The sequence below is a fragment of the Lampris incognitus genome, chromosome 21 (assembly GCF_029633865.1).
Source record: "Lampris incognitus isolate fLamInc1 chromosome 21, fLamInc1.hap2, whole genome shotgun sequence".
NCBI lineage: Eukaryota > Metazoa > Chordata > Actinopteri > Lampriformes > Lampridae > Lampris > Lampris incognitus.
In genome coordinates, this window is record NC_079231.1 from 9,951,469 (window position 1) to 9,972,108 (window position 20,640).

The following is a 20,640-nucleotide window of genomic DNA, read 5'->3' on the forward strand; positions in this document are numbered from 1 at the left end:
ATTCATCGCTGTCTTACAAATCACGTCTCCAACATTTATCATTGATCTGGTGAGTGTCACTACAGCAATGAATCGATTAGAAGAAACAGGAGGATCAGCGGTGGACTGACGATGACGATGATGATGATGTCGACAACCAATCAGGAGAGACGAACGAGTTCCTTGATGGATTTATGTTGGTTGAATTCACTTAGAATGATTCAGAGATGGGGAAGGAAATACGGCAAAATTGCTCTCTCTCTCTCTCTCTCTCTCTCTCTCTCTCTCTCTCTCTCTCTCTCTCTCTCTCTCTCTCTCTCTCTCACACACACACACACACACACACACACACACACACAATGACGCTGATTTGATGACCACCTGTACATGAATGTGAACATGAATGTGAAGAATCCAGCTCCACAGGTGAACCACACAGAGGTGACGGCAGAATGTGTGTGTGTGTGTGTGTGTGTGTGTGTGTGTGTGTGTGTGTGTGTGTGTGTGTGGGTGTGTGTGTGTGTGTGTGTGTGTGTGTGTGTTGCACATGTTTGTAAAATTCCAGTTAAGTCAGGTGGGAGACGATGACTACACCTGTCTCATACACACCTGATCAGAGCTTGGGATAACAAATAGTACACATACTTGCGCGCGCGCGCACACACACACACACACACACACACACACATAAATAGATCAGACATGCCACACATGTTTACAGACACTGTCAGTGTGCGCCCGCTGAGCAGCAGTGAGTCAGTCACACATCCTCTTTCCAGTCTGCTGAATGGACCTTGTGTCTAAAAAAGGCCTCGGCTCTCTTTCATGACTCTTTCCATTTTCACGCCTCCATGCTATGTTGCTGCTGACACCGGCACTGACCTGTCACCTTTGACCTCCAGTTGTGGCCAGTGGCCAGAGACAAAGGCCACGGGGGCATGCGCCGGCTCTGAGGTTTCATGAGGACAGCTGCTCTGTCATCTGGACCGTATGAACTGCAACCTTAAAGGAAACGTTCACTGATTTTCAGCCTCATCTCTGTCTGTCTGTCTGTCTGCCACATCTCTGTCTGTCTGTCTGTCTGTCTGCCACATCTCTGTCTGTCTGTCTGCCTGTCTGCCACATCTCTGTCTGTCTGTCTGTCTGTCTGTCTGCCACATCTCTGTCTGTCTGTCTGTCTGTCTGTCTGTCTGCCACATCTCTGTCTGTCTGTCTGCCTGTGTGCCACATCTCTGTCTGTCTGTCTGCCACATCTCTATCTGTCTGTCTGTCTGTCAGTCTGCCACATCTCTGTCTGCCACATCTCTGTCTGTCTGTCTGTCTGCCACATCTCTGTCTGTCTGTCTGTCTGTCTGTCTGTCTGTCGGCCACATCTCTGTCTGTCTGGCTGTCTGCCACATCTCTGTCTGTCTGTCTGTCTGTCTGTCTGCCACATTTCTGTCTGTCTGTCTGTCTGTCTGTCTGTCTGTCTGTCTGTCTGTCTGTCTGTCTGCCACATCTCTGTCTGTCTATCTGTCTGCCACAACTCTGTCTGTCTGTCTATCTCTCTGCCACATCTCTGTCTGTCTGTCTGTCTGTCTGTCTGTCTGCCACATCTCTGTCTGTCTGTCTGTCTGTCTGTCTGTCTGTCTGTCGGCCACATCTCTGTCTGTCTGTCTGCCACATCTCTGTCTGTCTGCCACATCTCTGTCTGTCTGTCTGTCTGTCTGTCTGTCTGTCTGCCACATCTCTGTCTGTCTGTCTGTCTGCCACATCTCAGTCTGTCTGTCTGCCACATTGCTGCCTGCCTGTCTGTCTGTCTGTTTGTCTGCCACATCTCAGTCTGTCTGTCTGTCTGTCTGTCTGTCTGCCACATCTCTGTCTGTCTGTCTGTCTGTCTGTCTGCCTGCCACATCTCTGTCTGTCTGTCTGTCTGCCACATCTCTGTCTGTCTGTCTGTCTGTCTGTCTGTCTGTCTGCCACATCTCTGTCTGTCTGTCACATCTCTGTCTGTCTGTCTGTCTGTCTGTCTGTCTGTCTGTCTGCCACATCTCAGTCTGTCTGTCTGCCACATCCCTGTCTGCCTGTCTGTCTGCCACATCTCTGTCTGTCGGCCACATCTCTGTCTGTCTGTCTGTCTGTCTGTCTGTCTGTCTGTCTGTCTGTCTGTCTGCCACAGGGACGGCACATGAAAAACACCTGCTGTTGCTCCTGATCCTTGTCTTTTCTCCTTCCATCGTCCTGCTCCTCTCGACTAGGCTGCATTTCTGATGAAGTACATGATGCCCCACAATACCAGCACAGAGGACTTTACGGACGACCATACAGAAGCTAGCGTGCAGCAATGCATTCTGGTCCATTCTGGTACAGAAGGCACTGTGGGAAAGTCTCTGGGTACATCTCAAGTCCCTTAACTGCATCCACGTTTCCCTCATCTGCATATGTTACTTGCGTCCGAGTCCCTCCTGCCGAGGAGGCAGCTGGAGGTGTGAGAGGACACAGCATGAGAGGACACAGCGTGACACATGTTTGGGTCTCCGTCTCCTTGCACTACATATCACAGCAGAACACTATGGGCACTTACACCTGTGCCGTTTCTCCACCACCGCGTTCCGGATGTGCAGGGCGGGGGGATCATATGTCACATGTTCAGCTGAAAGTCCTTCAGGAAGGACGCTCTCGTGTGTCCTCGCTCACGGCTCCTCACAGCAGAAACAAGAACTCTGGGATGGCCTTCAAAATGGTGGACCAGAACCACTTCTGCTTCAAGCGAGGAGCGAGGACATATAAAATAAGAGACTTGAGATGTACCGGCTGTGTGCAGGAGACACTGAGTTGTCCATCACTGCAGTGCACAGTGAGGACTCCATCACGTCAGGCCACCGCAGTGCTCACCAGTACCGACTACACACACAACACAACACCGGTGACGTTTCCCTTACAAGACAAACTTCATTTATAATATTCTTTTTTGCTTCTGCCCCGACTCATCCATCCATCATCAGAGCCGCTGATCCCAGTCGGGGTGGTGGGGATGCTGGAGCCTGTCCCAGCAGTCACTGGGTGGCAGGCGGGGAGACACCCTGGACAGGCCGCCAGGCCATCACAGGGACCACACACACACACACACACCGAGGGACAATTTAGTGCGGCCGGGTCACCTGGCCTACATGTCTTTGGACTGTGGGAGGAGACCGGAGCCCCCGGAGGAAACCCACACAGACACGGGGAGAACATGCAAACTCCACACAGAGGACGACCTGGGACGACCCCCGAGGTTGGACTACCCCGGGGCTCGAACCCATGACCTTCTTGCTGTGAGGCGACTGCAACACCGTGCTGCCCCCCCCCCCCCCCCGACTCAGACTACCTCAGAAGCTCCGGTAATACGCCCCTGATGGAGGAGGGGTGAAAGTTCAGCCTGGCGTGACTGTGTTTTTCTACTGAACGCCGTCTGACGAAGTTACAACCCGGCTGCTGCTGAAATGATGAAACGACGTCCAGTATTGACAGGTTTCATTAAGCAGAAAGCCTGTGGACATGTTGACAGCTCAAAAAAAGCTTTAATATCTGCAGGTGGACTTGATAAACCCGTCCTCCTGTCCTGTTCCTCCTCCACACAGAGGTGCAACACACACACGGCTTCCAGCGAGCGACAACCTGCCAGACTGAGCGCCGTCTGTGCAGGGAACAAACTGTGCCCCGCCGGCACAGGCTGTCCTCCACCGATCTTATCCTTATCCCACCCCCCCCCCCACACACACACACACTGGTAAGAACACACTCCCCGGGCACATGAATACCACACAAATACCTCAACACGTCAGAGGCTGAACTGAGGCCGGGAAGCCGTTTCCCCTGCGCTTGTAAAAAGCAGTAAGATATAAAAGTTTTCGACAGTAAAACCAAGCCGACTGTCGTTCTGATCCCTGCAGACCAGTCCACACTGCTCTAGTGCCACTGAACTAAGAACAACAGCAGCCTCCCTCCTCGGTTCTCATTTTTCTGACAAGCACTTCTTCTTCTTCTTGTTCTTCTTCTTCAGGTACATAAATCACTGCAGGGTCACAGGAGACTCACTGCGGTTTATTGCCTGGAAACTATAGCTCTGCCCTTTGACCTCAGACTGGTATTGTTGGAGCTCTGGTAACTAAACATCACACTTTCCTCCCAAGTCACTGTGTAAACAATCACCAGCTACGCGGCTAAAACGTTAGCTTAGCGTTCAAACCAGACACCGACACATGCATCTAAATATCACAGAGGGTTATGACTGAGAGCCAACTCCTCTCTCCCATTCACATTTATTTATGTATTTTTCAGTTTCCCCCCCTTTTTCTCCCCAATTGTATCCAGCCAATTACCCCAGTCTTCCGAGCTGTCCTGGTCGCTGCTCCACCCCCTCTGCCGATCTGGGGAGGGCTGCAGACTACCACACACCTCCTTCGATACATGGGAGTCACCAGCCGCTTCTTTTCACCTGACAGTGAGGAGTTTCACCGGGGGGACATAGCGCTATTCCCCCCAGTTCCCCCTCCCCCTCGAACAGGCGCCCCGACCGACCAGAGGAGGCGCTAGTGCAGCGACCAGGACACATACCCACATCCGGCTTCCCACCCGCAGACACGGCCAATTGTGTCTGTAGGGATGCCCGACCAAGCTGGAGGTAACACGGGGATTCAAACCGGTGATCCCCGTGTTGGTAGACAACCGAATAGATCACCACCCTACTTGGACACCCCGATCTTTATTATTATAAAATGAATATATTGAGGTATTTTTGGCTGCGGATCAGACTAATGAACATTACTTTGGGCTCTGGAAAGACTGTGGTGTACATCGGTCATGGTTTCTTAGACACCGCAACCCTGAAGTCCACACAGAACAACTCTGGGATCAAGCCTTTCATGAAACTACCCTCAATCTGAATAAACAAATGACTGAATGGATAAGCTGAACTGGATCTACAACGTAAAGGAGTAAATGTAAATAGTTATTTTGGACACAGCGTTTACGTGTCTCACTGCTTGTAACAGCAGGGGATATATATATATATATATATATATATATATATATATATATAACTAGCTCCATGCAGATTTATATCAACTTAATATTTGTCTTAATGTAATTACCCTTTTGTTTCATATGAATTCACCTGGATAAGTCAAATGACACTATCATTTTGCCTCGTGTCATCATTTATTTCAGTAACCAGAGTCACTGAATAGCGATACATGGAATGGTGTCACGTGGGTAATGTAGGCTAATCCCCCGCAGACCTAGGTGGTAGAAGCTAACTGTAGTGAAAAGGGGGGCAATGCAGCGGCAACCTGAATAAAAGTAATGGTGTCCCAGTAGCACATGCCCATATGAAGGTCACTCTGCTGTCTGTCCCTCATCATCCTCAGCAGCCTGCAGATGATGCTCAGGATGATGCTCAGGCTCACCTGCCAGCTGCCCTGCACACTCTCATGTGGTGATCCGGTGTTGCGTTACTGCTGCTGGCAGCGGCACTGCAGCCAAACAGCTCCGTCAGCTTTCTACAGGTCGGAGCATCAATCTCCCAATGACTTCACTTTTATTCTTTCAACTTTTCCCACCCACCTTTTCTCCTTTGCTTCTGCTTGCCGGTGTATTTTTTTATGCTTAGCAAATAAATGACTGCATTAGCGCCCTCTGCTGTCGACCGTCTGCATCACTCTAACAGACTCAACCACTCTGTCTGGTCGATGAACCATGGAGCCGGGCCAAGGGCCATTGGATGGACAGTCACTCTGGACTTTTCCAGAATGTCCAGATGACCGGTCCGCCCCGGACACAGACACACACAGACACACACAGGGGAATACAAACCATCAAGTCCCTCTCGCTCTCAATATAAAAAAAAACAACAATCTGACTCAAAGATACACAAACGACATGTTTGTTGCACAAAAACAAAATTATGCACACAAACACACACACACACACACACACACACACAAACACACACACAAACTCTTTGGGTTTGACACTGACCCACACACACACACACACACACACACACACTAGTTCCCTGTGTATTTTAAGCTCTCTCTGCACTTTCCCAGACGTGAGGTTACGGACGGAAGCTTCAGCCAATCAGTCAGAGATGAAGGGGGGGGGGGGGGCAGAGGCGTGCACACGCCTGTAACACAAATTGCCATTTACACTCCCCACTGCCACCGCTAACCCCGCCACATCCTCCTCAGTGTACACATGGGCGCGCAGACACACACACACACACACACACACACACACACACACACACACACACACACACCCAGACACACACACACACACACACACACACACACCCACAGTTACGGATGGGTGTTTTGAGAGCTTGGGCTGAGGCCCTTAAAGAAAAGCTGCAAGTTCAGAAGTAGTCTGAAAAAAAAAAAAAAGCCAAGTCTTTCTCCAGCATGTATGGCCTCTGCACCACAGCAGCCTATCTGCTTCCTCTGTACAGCTGTGTTTCTATACCGCTGCATCCTTTATTTTCCATTTGTCAGGATGAAACTACTGACAATAACGGCTATAGTACAACATTGCAGCAGAGAAACTACATCGTCACTGTTTCAGGTCATCACTACTGATAACTGTGATCAGTGATGATGACCACTACATGTAGCAGCGAAACTACATCGTCACTGTTTCAGGTCATCAGGACTGATAACTGTGATCAGTGATGATGACCACTAAATGTAACAGAGAAACTACATCGTCACTGTTTCAGGTCATCAGGACTGATAACTGTGATCAGTGATGATGACCACTAAATGTAGCAGAGAAACTACATCGTCACTGTTTCAGGTCATCAGGACTGATAACTGTGATCAGTGATGATGACCACTAAATGTAGCAGAGAAACTACATCGTCACTGTTTCAGGTCATCAGGACTGATAACTGTGATCAGTGATGATGACCACTACATGTAGCAGCGAAACTACATCGTCACTGTTTCAGGTCATCAGGACTGATAACTGTGATCAGTGATGATGACCACTAAATGTAACAGAGAAACTACATCGTCACTGTTTCATGTCATCAGGACTGATAACTGTGATCAGTGATGATGACCACTACATGTAGCAGAGAAACTACATCGTCACTGTTTCATGTCATCAGGACTGATAACTGTGATCAGTGATGATGACCACTACATGTAGCAGAGAAACTACATCGTCACTGTTTCAGGTCATCAGGACTGATAACTGTGATCAGTGATGATGACCACTACAAGTAGCAGAGAAACTACATCGTCACTGTTTCATGTCATCAGGACTGATAACTGTGATCAGTGATGATGACCACTACATGTAGCAGAGAAACTACATCGTCACTGTTTCAGGTCATCAGGACTGATAACTGCGATCAGTGATGATGACCACTAAATGTAACAGAGAAACTACATCGTCACTGTTTCAGGTCATCAGGACTGATAACTGTGATCAGTGATGATGACCACTACATGTAGCAGAGAAACTACATCGTCACTGTTTCATGTCATCAGGACTAATAACTGTGATCAGTGATGATGACCACTACATGTAGCAGAGAAACTACATCGTCACTGTTTCATGTCATCAGGACTGATAACTGTGATCAGTGATGATGACCACTACAAGTAGCAGAGAAACTACATCGTTACTGTTTCATGTCATCAGGACTGATAACTGTGATCAGTGATGATGACCACTACATGTAGCAAAGAAACTACATTGTCACTGTTTCAGGTCATCAGGACTGATAACTGTGATCAGTGATGATGACCACTACATGTAGCAGAGAAACTACATCGTCACTGTTTCAGGTCATCAGGACTGATAACTGTGATCAGTGATGATGACCACTACATGTAGCAGAGAAACTACATCGTCACTGTTTCAGGTCATCACTACTGATAACTGTGATCAGTGATGATGACCACTACATGTAGCAGAGAAACTACATCGTCACTGTTTCAGGTCATCAGGACTGATAACTGTGATCAGTGATGATGACCACTACAAGTAGCAGAGAAACTACATCGTCACTGTTTCAGGTCATCAGGACTGATAACTGTGATCAGTGATGATGACCACTACAAGTAGCAGAGAAACTACATCGTCACTGTTTCAGGTCATCAGGACTGATAACTGTGATCAGTGATGATGACCACTACATGTAGCAAAGAAACTACATTGTCACTGTTTCAGGTCATCAGGACTGATAACTGTGATCAGTGATGATGACCACTACAAGTAGCAGAGAAACTACATCGTCACTGTTTCAGGTCATCACTACTGATAACTGCGATCAGTGATGATGACCACTACATGTAGCAAAGAAACTACATTGTCACTGTTTCAGGTCATCAGGACTGATAACTGTGATCAGTGATGATGACCACTACATGTAGCAAAGAAACTAGCATTGCCACTGCTGCTATGTGGCCACAAACAGGACAATGTACAGAAATACACAGCGGGGTGTGGTTTAAATCCCTATCTGCACTGACACATTAAAAACAGATGGCTCAACGCAGTCCTGTTGGGCTGTCAAAGCTTGGCCAGAAATGTGTGTGTGTCTGTGTACTCTTGTGTTCATGCATTGTTGTCTCTCTGTTCTGTGTGTGTGTCATGTGGTCTCGTAGGACAATAAAGTAGGTATCTATCGATCTATCTATCTATCTATCTATCTATCTATCTATCTATCTATCTATCTATCTATCTATCTATCTATCTATCTATCTATCTATCTATCATGTTTTTCCATGTGTGTATCAGTCTGTGTATGCAGGCATGCAAAAATGGTGCAAGTTTGTGTGTGTTTCCATATCCATGTTTTGCTTTGGGCAGATATTGGTCTGTGTGTGCATGCATAGGTAAGAAGACTCCACATGTAAGACTTCAATTGTGTGTGTGTGTGTGTGTGTGTGTGTGTGTGTGTGTGTGTGTGTTAGCCTCTGCACTTCCTTGCAAAAATCAGTGGGTGTGTGTGGAAGTATGCATGTGTTTGTCAAACAGTAAAATGTGCACACACAGGTGTGATGGGTCGGGAGTGGGGATGGGGAGAGGGGAGTGGGGACAGGGGAGTTGGTAGAGGGGAGTGTGAAGTGGGGAACAAACAAAAAACAAAAGTACAGTGCCTTCTGAAATGAGAATGGTAAGAGAAACTAGGCTAGGCTATAGGCTAAACGCTAACAATGCAGAACAGCAGCAACTCAACCAACCTCAGGTTCAACCATGTGTCAATCAAATGGGATGGCAACCTAGCATGCAGACGGAGGCCATATACAAATTAATAATAATCATAATCATAACTATAACGACAATCATGATTAACTTTGACAGGTGTATTGCTTTTTTTCTTGCCCTCTTTTGCAGTGAGGTTAAAGGTCAATATAAGCAATGAAAAAGCAGCCCAAGGGCTGCTAAGGGTTTCTTATTTTGCTCAAGAGCACTTCGACAGGGCAGCTATGCAACAGTGGGTCTTGAAATGTCCTAAAATGAAGACCGTTATGTTGTCATGAAGTGTGTGTGTGTGTGTGTGTGTATACACATGTACAGGGAAGGACTTGAGCTGTGTTGAAGATGCTGCTGTCAGTAGAGAGTTGGGGGGGGGGGTTGAGTTCTGCAGATCTTCCATTGAAAGACTGGCTAGAGGACAGACAGACGGATGGATTGGTAAGAGAACGAGAGAGGGAGAGGAAGGCAGAAGGAGAAAGGATAGTTACCTGCATCCACGTCAGCTAGTTTGCAAAAGCAGCCATAGAAAGAGAAAGAGAGTGAGTGAGTGAGAGAGAGAAAGAGAGAGAGAGAGAGAGAGAGAGAGAGAGAGAGAGAGAGAGAGAGAGAGAGAGAGAGAGAGAGAGAAAGGGAAAAGAGCAAAATCAAAGGTGCAGCCCCAGTTATGCATGCAGTCAACATCAGCAAACAGCATCAATAGAGAGACACAGAGAAGGAGAGAGAGAGAGAGAGAGAGAGAGAGAGAGAGAGAGAGTGAGAGTGTGTGTGTAAGAGAATGAGGGAGAAAGTGGGGAGTGCGAAAGTTTATGAGGGCAGGAGATAAAAGGAGTAATTCGAAAGAGGGAGGAATGATTAAAAGAGAAAATCAAAGAAAATGGATTGACAGAGAGAGTAAGCGAGAACGTGAGAGAATGAGAACTGGCAGAGCAATAGAGAAGGGAGAGAGAGAAGAGGAGTAGGAGATTGAGAGAGAGAGAGAGAGAGAGAGAGAGAGAGAGAGAGAGAGAGAGAGAGAGAGAGAGAGAGAGAGAGAGTTGTGTGAGAGATAAATAGAGAGAGTGTGTAGTTGCATATCTCAGTTCAGGCCGAGGTTGTGACGGAGAGACAGAATCTGTTGTCGGGGCAGAAAACAGAAGATGCTGTAATCCTCCCCCGCCCGGGGAAGAGGAGAGCACGGCAAGGCAGTCAGGAAGAAGATGGCTGAGGTATCTGTGGTGCGGATGGGATAAGTTTAGTTTGCCAGGGTTTTTTTTGACGACGACCGGTGACGTCTTGTAGACAATTTTACCCGAAGCATCCAGAAATCCAGTGACGGCATGCGACGCTTTGCTGTACTGGTGGCCACAACTGGAATCAAAACTCAAAACTTGTCAGTTTTCAGTCTAATGTTCGACTTGTCGAGCCGCAGATGGAATGAAACGCGTCAAAGGGAGTAGAACCATGGACCTGTTGTTTAAACTTCATGTCATATATGATTTTGTGTCTGGTCACCTGCTAAAGTGACTCGTATTCTCTTTAGCATGATTCAGTGGAAGCTAACCGTTGGCATGGTGATACACTCACCATCTATGTGGGGCAATGTCAGATGGGTAATGCATTCTGCGACAGCATGAGCCATGGGGTCAAATAAGAGCCTCAAGACAACATGAAACGGCGTTCGCACCATATGTTGCTTCTGTAATGTGACGTACGTCATGTGAAACAGGATATTAGGGTGGAACAAAAAGGAGGGAGGGCTGTGACTTGACTGGGCAGAGCAAAACAATTTATGGTATTATTGGTTGAACTGTCGCTCGCCCGCTCAGACATGGTGACACGATCACATTAATGTAAAATTAGTAAAAATGGGGTTTTTTGCGGTCGCCTCACATCAAGAAGGTCCTGGGTTCGAGCCCCGGAGTAGTCCAACCTCGGGGGTCGTTCCGGGTCGTCCTCTGTGTGGAGTTTGCATGTTCTCCCCGTGTCTGCGTGGGTTTCCTCCGGATGCCTCCCACAGTCCAAAGACATTTAGGTCAGGTGACTCGGCCGTACTACATTGTCCCTAGGTGTGAATTTGTGTGTGTATGTGTGTGTGTGTGTGTGTGTGTGTGGGCCCTGTGATGGACTGGCGGCCTGTCCAGGGTGTCTCCCCGCCTGCTGTCCAATGACTGCTGGGACAAGCTCCAGCATTTTGCAACCCAGAGAGCAGGACAAGCGGTTTGGATGATGGATGGATGGAAATGAGCTAAAAGGGTATTTTAAAAAAAATCATTTTTCATGTCACAGTCTTTAAAAGTACCTCAGGGTAACGAGACATTCTCTGGAGATTTAAACGAATTTACGGCAACACCTCAGACAGCTGGTGCTCATCTGGATTACTGAGACTGTTGCTTTGTCAGTGGCTGTCTTTACGACTGACACGCTGTTGAGTTTTTAACGCCGACTGGAGAGCGACAAAGTTTCCCTGAGGAGTGGGTTTTGCCTTTGCATGCTGGGGCCCCAATCTGCTCGCTCATATCCAACCTCGTCTCAGGCCTCTGACAGGCTGGTTCCTGCAGCCAGCCTGCCGTCTCCAGTAAAAGGCTCCAGTCTGCAGCCTAAGAATAGCGCTGGTTAGCGGCTTTGTGGTGCTGCGGTCACCGGGCGGCTCGCAAAGCCAGAAACTATGCTCTGCTCCCAATCAATGAGCATGGGAATACAGGCAGCTAGATATTTTTAGATAAACAACAACAGGCTTGCCCCTCACCTCCCTCCCTCTTACCCCTGGGTGGTTACGCAACTATTTCAAAGAGCCGGAGCCGTGTTTTCCCTCCTTTTATCCAAGCAAAGTCGCAACTTCCTCGTGGATTGCCGCTGCCAAGTGTGTGGATCAAAGACTTCAGGGAGCCGTTGTTTGGAGCTGGTTGGGTAACGGTATGTGGCACTGCATAATACGCCGTGCAGTGTTGCTCTTGGCAGCGCCGCAGTATAATTGAGGCTGAGCAGAACCAGATCATTGGACATTAGCGATGGCGCGATTCCCCCTCGCCCAGAAACCGGAGTCCCGGAGCTGTCAAGCTGTGAAGGGCATTCTACGTGCGAACAGGGCTTGAAGCGATGTCACTTTCGGAGAAGTATTTTTACTTTCCAGAAAGCACGCCTCCACACGAGCCCAGCGGCTGCTCAGCTCCAACATGAGCCGTCCTGGAAGTCCCCCGTCACCACCAGCATACAGGCTGGTTTTACCCCACTCATCAGTTACTGCATCCAGGCAGAGTTATCGCCTGGGAAATTTGTTTAGAAAGAGAATAACGACCTTTGCAGAAAAATGCACGGAAATAGAAACGACTGCTTCTACCCTCTTTCCGTTTGATGTGTGGACTGAGAGACGAGGAAGTAAGATGCTTCTGCTAATTATGCCTCACCAAGGTGCCCGGGGTTGATATTCCTCAACCTCTGCGGACAAACGTACACTTAAATTCAAACCATTTCTTTGAGGGGTAAGAGGACTTTAAAGGCGAGCACAGAAAATGAGTCTCCTTCCTCCTTTTTTTTTTTGCCTTTTGGACTTTTATCCTCATCCGCTCATCGAACAAACCCGAAATCTGACTTGATGCACTGCTCACTGTAACACTTGCAAACACAACACTGAAGAGAAGCAATCTCAAGTATATTTGGGGGTGTCTGGGTGGTGTGGTGGTCTATTCCGTTGCCTACCAACACAGGGGGTTGCCAGTTTGAATCTCTGTGTTACTTCCGGCTTTGTCAGGCGTCCCTACACACACAAATGGCCGTGTCTGCGGGTGGACAGCCGGATGTGGGTATGTGTCCTGGTCGCTGCACTAGCGCCTCCTTTGGTTAGTCGGGGCGCCTGTTCGGGGGAGGGAGGGGGGACTGGGGGAATAGCGTGATCCTCCCACATGCTACGTCCCCCTGGTGAAAGTCCTCACTGTCTGGTGAAAAGAAGCGACTGGTGACTCCACATGTATGGGAGGAGGCATGTGGTAGTCTGCAGCCCTCCACGCATCGGCAGAGGGGGTGGAGCAGCGACCGGGACGGCTCGGAAAAGTGGGGTAATTGGCTGGATATAATTGGGAGAAAAGGGGGGGGAAACATCAAAAAAAGATATATACACACATACACACACACATACACACACACACACACACACACACACACACACACACACACACACACACACAATAGAGAAGTAACAGAGAATTAGAGAATATGTCTGGATGTTTGGTATTCTCTGGCTCCTCAGAAGCTTTAAGGCCCGGTTTAGTGGCAAGAGCTGAAACGGGTCACGGAGGTGCACTATGGGCGGGTCACCATGTGAAAAAAGCAGCAGTCTTTTAAATCCAGATAAGCTACATTTGATGGTTTTGCAGGCTTAGCACACAAATAGGGTCAAGCAGGGTTAATGAGCCTTAGTCCCTGGGTGGGGGATTAAGTTTCTCATTTGACTTCCGGGAGCACATAGTTTCTGCAGCCCCTCCACTGATGACCATACCGGGGTAAGAACCAGCTACTCCAGAGGTTTGGCGGTGGAAAGATTTTTAAGTAGTGGGCGGTTACCATCCAATTACTGCGACTTCATGATCAGTGGCTGATAAGTTGGTTTACTCTTCAAGCGAGCTGATCGCGACAAAAACTTCAGTAATAATAACAACACGACTCTGCTGATCCCGGTAGGGGAAATGGTCTTTCATTTTACCCAGACTCCCTTGGGTGGTCAGAGGGTAAGTTTAGCTACAGAGCAGTTCCCCCAGGCGCTATACAAGTTTTTGTGTTTTGCTCAATGGCACTTCGGCCGGATAAATGTTTACCAACACAGGGTTCATGAATCCAAATTTTCCAATGAAGGGCGATCCCCTTGCTCACTATGCTGTCCCGGTCGTACCTCGCTATGACTTCCTGTTGTGACTGCAGTTTAGTGCAGGTGTATGGAAGATGTGCTGAAACTCTTGAGGTCAGACATTTAGTTCTGCCTGTGACTGCAAGCAGGTAGCACACACACGTCTTCGCCCAACCTCTGAATAAGCCTAAGGGAGTGTGGGTAGTTGACATAGGAGGTGATAATGGGGAAAGGTGGGGAGGGGGCTTCATTTTTGTCCCTAGTCCTCAAAAGGAAAGGAGACACCATGCCAGGTTTGAAAGAGCATCAAGAGCTCAGTAAATTTTGAAACCCTCAGAGTCGATGTGAAGGAGTCAAACATATGCCAACGAGAAGAAAGCCACTTTATTTTGTCATTGTACTCTTACAATGAATTGTCCCCCCCCTCCCCTTTTCTCCCCAATTGTATCCGGCCAATTACCCCACTCTTCCGAGCCGGAGGCACTAGTGCAGCGACCAGGACACATACTCACATCGAGCTTCTCACCCGCAGACACGGCCAATTGTGTCTGTAGGGATCCCCAACCAAGCTGGAGGTAACACGGGGATTTGAACTACCGATCCCCATGTTAGTAGGCAACGGACTTGACCGCCACACCACCTGGACGCCCGAATTGTATTCTTACAATGAATGTGCTCTCTGCATTTAATGCATCCTATCGTAAAGGAGCAGTGGGCAGCTACAGCACCTGGGGACCAACTCCAGTTCTTCTCTCCATTGCCTTGCTCAGGGGCACAGGCAGGAGTATTAACCCTAACATGCATGTCTTTTTGATGGTGAGAGGAAACCCACGCAGGCAAGGGGAGAACATGCAAACTCCACACAGAAAGGACCTAGAACGGCCTGGGGTTCGAACCCAGGACCTTCTTGCTGTGAGGCAGCAGTGCTAACCACTGAGCCACCCCTTATTAAGAGAAAAGCCACGCCCTTTAATTTGATTTTCAGTGTGGTTATACCAACAGCAGCAGCCACAACCAGAATCTTCCACCGATTATGATCTTCCTCAAAGCATCTGTCAAGCAGTATGTGCTAAAGAGGAAGCCGAAGGAAATGGGAGTTTGCAATTATGGCTGGGCAACATATCGATAGTATCTCGATATCGTGACATAAGACTAGATATCGTCTGGGATTCTGGATATATAATATCGTGATATGACACGAGTCCTGAACTTGTTAGACTGTTGTGGCTGTTATATTATTTGTTTGGACATCATACCCACATTACTAATGAGTGTTTATCAAAACTTTCATAGTATGAATATTTTGTGAGAGCACCAATAGTCATCTCTACAATATCATCAAAATATCAATACCGAGGTATTCGGTCAAAAACATTTGATATTTGATTTTGTCGATATCGCCCAGCACTGCTGCAGTCATCTTCAGATGACAGGCTGCTCAGCTGGAAACACACTTTCATTCTGGAGGAGAGAAACCTCGCACAGGAAAGGACCACATGATTTGGGGGTCCTGTAGGTTCAGGAGTCTGAGATAAAAACACCCGGACCTTTCTCTAGCTGGCTTATCAGCAGAAATGGGCGGGTGAAACCAGCGGTTCTTCCATGGATAAATGCCTGCCGAGAGACCGGTGGACATGACCGACTTATCAGCCATTAGCGAAATAGCAGCTCATCGGCTCTTCGGGAAGAATCTGCATGATACCCAAGCCTACAGTGACTGGTTTCCCTCGCAGAGAGCAGCCTATTACAGTCATTCAGAGGCGTGGGAGGCTTTGAGAGGAACCATCTGCAATATCTATGAGACACCTCCTCGCAAGCCCCTCGTGAGAACGTTCCAAGTGTTGAAATATTAAGGGAACGCAGGGCTTAGTGGAAGTGGGTCTTTGCCCGGGGAGGCTCGCGTACGGCATGTGGAGGAGCCGGCATAGGAGCATTTCAGCGCTTTAATATTGAATGAAGAGTATGGTCGCCTCCTTGGGGCGCACGAGCAGCGCCGCTATAGGAAGTGGGTGTGCCAGCTCTGCCATGACATCTATTTCCATAATAACACACACGGGCTCTGCGGCGGACAGTTTTAGCTGCACAGGAGGGAAATTCAGCAGCTAAAAGAAGAAACGCAGCAAGTATGACCTGCAAAAATAACTCCAGATATCCAACCCACCTCACGCTGCACATGTCAACCATTACTTTTTTGTTCGCATTAGAGAAACTGGCGAGTATGTCACTTTTACTTATTAAATAAATATCCTGTAAAATGAGCACTTCCTCAGATACTGAGAAAAGTTGGTTTATATCCATGTGCAACGTTTTTCACTCTACAATCTTACAGCGACACAGGGTTATTCACCAGCTCATGAAGCAGCACACGAAGGACCACGAAGTGTTTCAAGAGGTCATCTGACAAAACACAAGTTTAACCACCGATGCAGGGATCAAGCTTTAAAACGGGCGAGGCCATAAAATAAGCTCTGTGCTAGGAATGTGACGCATATCCTTTATGTTCTTTTTCCCACTCTCCCGATCCGGCCGTCCCGGTCGCTGCTCCACCCCCCTCTGCTGATCCGGGGAGGCTGCAGACTACCACATGCCTCCTCCCATACATGTGGAGTCACCAGCCGCTTCTTTTCACCTGACAGTGAGGAGTTTCACCAGGGGGACGAAGCGTGTGGGAGGATCACGCTATTCTCCCCCCCCCCGAACAGGCGCCCCAACCGACCAGAGGAGGCGCTAATGCAGCGACCAGGACACATACCCACATCCGGCTTCCCATAACGCAGACACAGCCAATTGTGTCCGTAGGGACGCCCGACCAAGCTGGCGGTAACACAGAGATTTGAACCGACAATTCTGATGTTGGTAGGCAACGGAATAGACCGCTACGCTACCTGGATGCCCCTTCTTTTATGTTCTTGTACTTCGCAGTAAATACAACTGACTGTGTGGCTCTCTCAGTACTTGTGCTCAGGCTGTTTAGGTGTTTCCACTAAAAGAAAGAAAGCCTCTTTATTGTTGACATTGTCCACGTTACAACGAAATCTGTCTCCTGCATTAACCCGTCCTAGTGTGTAGGAGCACTGGGAGGCTGTAGTGCTGCACCCGGCAACCAACTCTAGGTCTTCTTCTTATTGCCTTGCTCAGGGGCACAGGCAGGAGTATTAAGCCTAACATGCATGTCTTTTTGATAACAGACAAGGAAACTAGCCAGGGAGGGGAGGGGAGAGGAAAAGGAGAAGGGACAGAGGACAAGGACAAGGCTGCTTTAAACTTCTGCGATCCCTCCCCTGGGGCAGAGCGTGAGGGGAGGTGGCAGGCAGATGGAGTGGGGTGGAGGTGACCAACCAGGGCTTTGCATGCGCCAAGAATTTGCTGACCTTCTATTTTAACTGCTGGGGTTTCATCCATCCTACATTCGTTATTTGCCCCTTAATCTCTATTAACAGATTATACATATATATAATCTGTAGGCACGGGACAAGATTTGGGTATCGGCAGCGTTCTGGTTCCTGTTTCTGTTTCAGTCCAAGTTATACTGATCTATCATGTCTGAGCAGGCAACGAGTTCTACGGGAAGAGGCTTCGGTTGCGTGCTGCTAACAGTCTGTGTGGGGAGTGACAGAGGCAGAACGCATCGGCCGAAATGTCGTCTGCACTGGAAACATCTACAAAAGTTATGCATGTTTGTGTATTTTGTGGAGAAACGTTCAACTTGTGTCGACGACTCGTGAATCAGTCCGGTCGTAGATGTCGTCTCATCTCCGACTCCATCCTCGCGTCTCAAGTTGCTAATCCGACTGGACACAATGACGGGTGCACGGAACAGGAAGTCAGCAGCTACACTGGAAGACCCGAAATACTGGCCGTTGTCCCCACAGCGAAGTCGTCAGACGACGTAGCTCTGGACTCCCAGAACGTTTACCCCTCCACTTCCTGTTAATCTCCTTTTTCCTAGTTTTGACAAACTCCTTGTTGACTAGCAGGGTCTGTTTGTATGCGAGGGGGGTCTGGTGCGCTTCGGCTGACGGACCGACCACACTGTCCGTGACAGATACTGGCAGAGAAAGGGAAGAGAGATAAAGAGAAAGAGAGACATGTGGAGAGACTAAAAGAGAGATAAGAGACAGAAAGGGAGGGAAAAAGAAAGAGAATGTGTGTGTGGGGAGGGGTTGTCAGAGAGTAAGAGAGATGGGGGGTGAGAGAGTAAGAGAGACAGAAAGCTAGAGAGACAGTGAATGACAGAATAGAGAGAGGTGTAGGGACAGACAGACAGACAAGGAAAGATGCCAGAGAGAGAGACAGCCAGAGAGAAACAGACGGATAGAGGTAGTCTTACCTTCCGGCGACTCCTCCTGGACATATGTTCCTGTCAGGTACCTGTGGACCAGCGCCGACTTGCCGCTGGCCAAATTACCCACAATGCCCTATGAGAGTGGAAATGAGGGCAGTCAGTATCAAATGCAGAACTGGTTTGTGTTTTTGTGCGTGCGTGTGTGTGTGTGTGTGCATGTGTGCGTGCGTGCGTGCATGGATTAGATTTGGGAAATATGTCAACATATTCCTACAGCCACCATCAACCCACCAATCTGTGATTGCTGATACACCCCCCCCCCCCCTTATTCAGCGAACGCAATCATGGAAGAGCTCGCTGAAATAAACGATACAAAATTCCCTATTTGGGATTATTTTGGTTTTAAACCGAACACAACCGGCAAGCTGAAGGACATAAATGAAGTAATTACGCTGTCTTTACAAACGAGTAGTGCCAGCAAAAGACTCTAACACCGCCAATTCTCACGAGCGTTAATGTGTACATCTAATTTTACAGAAACATTACAGCCTACAGACGGCGGCACAGTGGTCAGCGCAGTCGCCTCACAGCAAGAAGGGCCTGGGTTCGAGCCCCGGGCAGTCCAACCTTGGGGGTCGTCCCGGGTCGTCCTCTGCGTGACGTTTGCATGTTCTCCCCGTGTCTGTGTGGATTTCCTCCGGGTGCCCCGGTTTCCTCCCACAGTCCAAAGACATGTAGGTCAGATGAATCAGCCGTACTAAATTGCCCTTAGGTGTGAATGTTTTTGTGTGTGTGTGGGCCCTGTGATGGACTGGCGGCCTGTCCAGGGTGTCTCCCTGCCTGCCGCACAGTGACTGCTGGGACAGGCTCCAGCATCCCATGACCCCAATTGGGATAAGCGGCTTGGGTAATGGATGGATTACAGCCTATAGGCTACTCTTTTGCAATTACACAAAATAAATCACCTTCAGATCTCTGCTCAGCATTAAGCTGTAAAGACGACGGGTTGAACAGCTGTCCGACACTACTCGGAAAAAAAAACCCCAGTCTGATGGCGTCAGATGAAACATGCCTCCACCTGCAGACTCCACACCAACAAACAGGCGGGGAAAACATAACTATGCTAATAAATGATCAGGGCGCACAACTGCACACAGTTTTGGGTCTAGTTCTCAGATATGATTTATGAATTCATGTTGCTTTTCAGCACCAGTCGACCGGACAGCGACACTTCAAACAGCTGAACGTCATTTAGTCACTGCCGTGTTTTGTGAAAGACTCGTCGGACATCAGTCCAACCAGAGTGTGCATATGGCCCAACGCCACCTGCCACTTCCTGTTCACGCACAGTTTGAATTGCGCTTCACAGGTTAATTATTTACCCGGTTGAATTCTTGAGGAGGCAGACCACTGACTTAGTCGAATAACGCGACAAAAATCACCCAAAAAACCAACCGCCAACTGGACTCAGCCAAGCGGCAGTTGCAGATGTATTCTTCCAATCGCCCAAGCCTAGCTGACCATTTCGTTGTGTGTGTGTTCAGGGGTGTCTGGGTGGTGTGGTGGTGTATTCTATTGCCTGCCAGCACGGGGATCATCGGTTCGAATCCCCGTGTTACCTCCGGCTTGGTCAGGCGTCCCTACAGACACAATTGGTCGTGTCTGCGGGTGGGAAGCCGGATGTGGGTGTGTGTCCTGATTGCTGCACTAACGCCTCCTCTGGTCGGTCGGGGCGCCTGTTCAGGGAGGATTGGGGGGAATAGCGTGATCCTCCCACGTGCTATGTCCCCCTGGTGAAACTCCTCACTGTCAGGTGAAAAGAAACGGCTGGTGACTCCACATGTAGGAGGAGGCATGTGGTAGTCTGCAGCCCTCCCCGGATCAGCAGAGGGGGTGGAGCAGAGACCGGGACGGTTCGGAAGAGTGGGGTAATTGGCCAGGTACAATGGGGAGAAAAGGGGGGGGGGGGTCCAAAAAAAAAAAAAAGATTACGGTGTGTGTGTGTGTGGATCTATTGTGGGAAACTCACCACTTTAAGTTCTGGTACTGTCCGGCTCAAAGTCCACTCCTGGCTGTTGACAAAGGCATCTGCAACAAAAAACGCACACTTGTGAGTCAGGATGTAGACACACACACACACACACACACACACACACACACACACACACACACACACACACACACACACACACACACACACACACACACACACACACACACACACAGCAGAGCAGAGCAACAACACAAACGTTCACACAAATATTAATCCCACAAACACACTTGCAATCATAGACATTGGGCACACACACACACACACACACACACA

At 48.7% G+C, this 20,640-nt stretch overlaps 1 protein-coding gene across 1 annotated transcript in view; it reads right to left on the reverse strand.

The window, feature by feature from the left end:
* agap1 (ArfGAP with GTPase domain, ankyrin repeat and PH domain 1) overlaps positions 1 to 20,640 on the reverse strand; it is a 186,660-nt gene that overhangs the window by 87,530 nt on the left and 78,490 nt on the right. The window contains exons 2-6 of the mRNA XM_056301584.1: positions 20,344 to 20,402; positions 18,360 to 18,447; positions 17,946 to 18,077; positions 2,407 to 2,508; positions 2,158 to 2,225 (exon numbers count right to left, since the gene is read on the reverse strand). Coding sequence (XP_056157559.1) covers positions 2,158 to 2,225; positions 2,407 to 2,508; positions 17,946 to 18,077; positions 18,360 to 18,447; positions 20,344 to 20,402 — 449 coding nt within the window. The remainder of the gene's footprint in view (positions 1 to 2,157; positions 2,226 to 2,406; positions 2,509 to 17,945; positions 18,078 to 18,359; positions 18,448 to 20,343; positions 20,403 to 20,640) is intronic.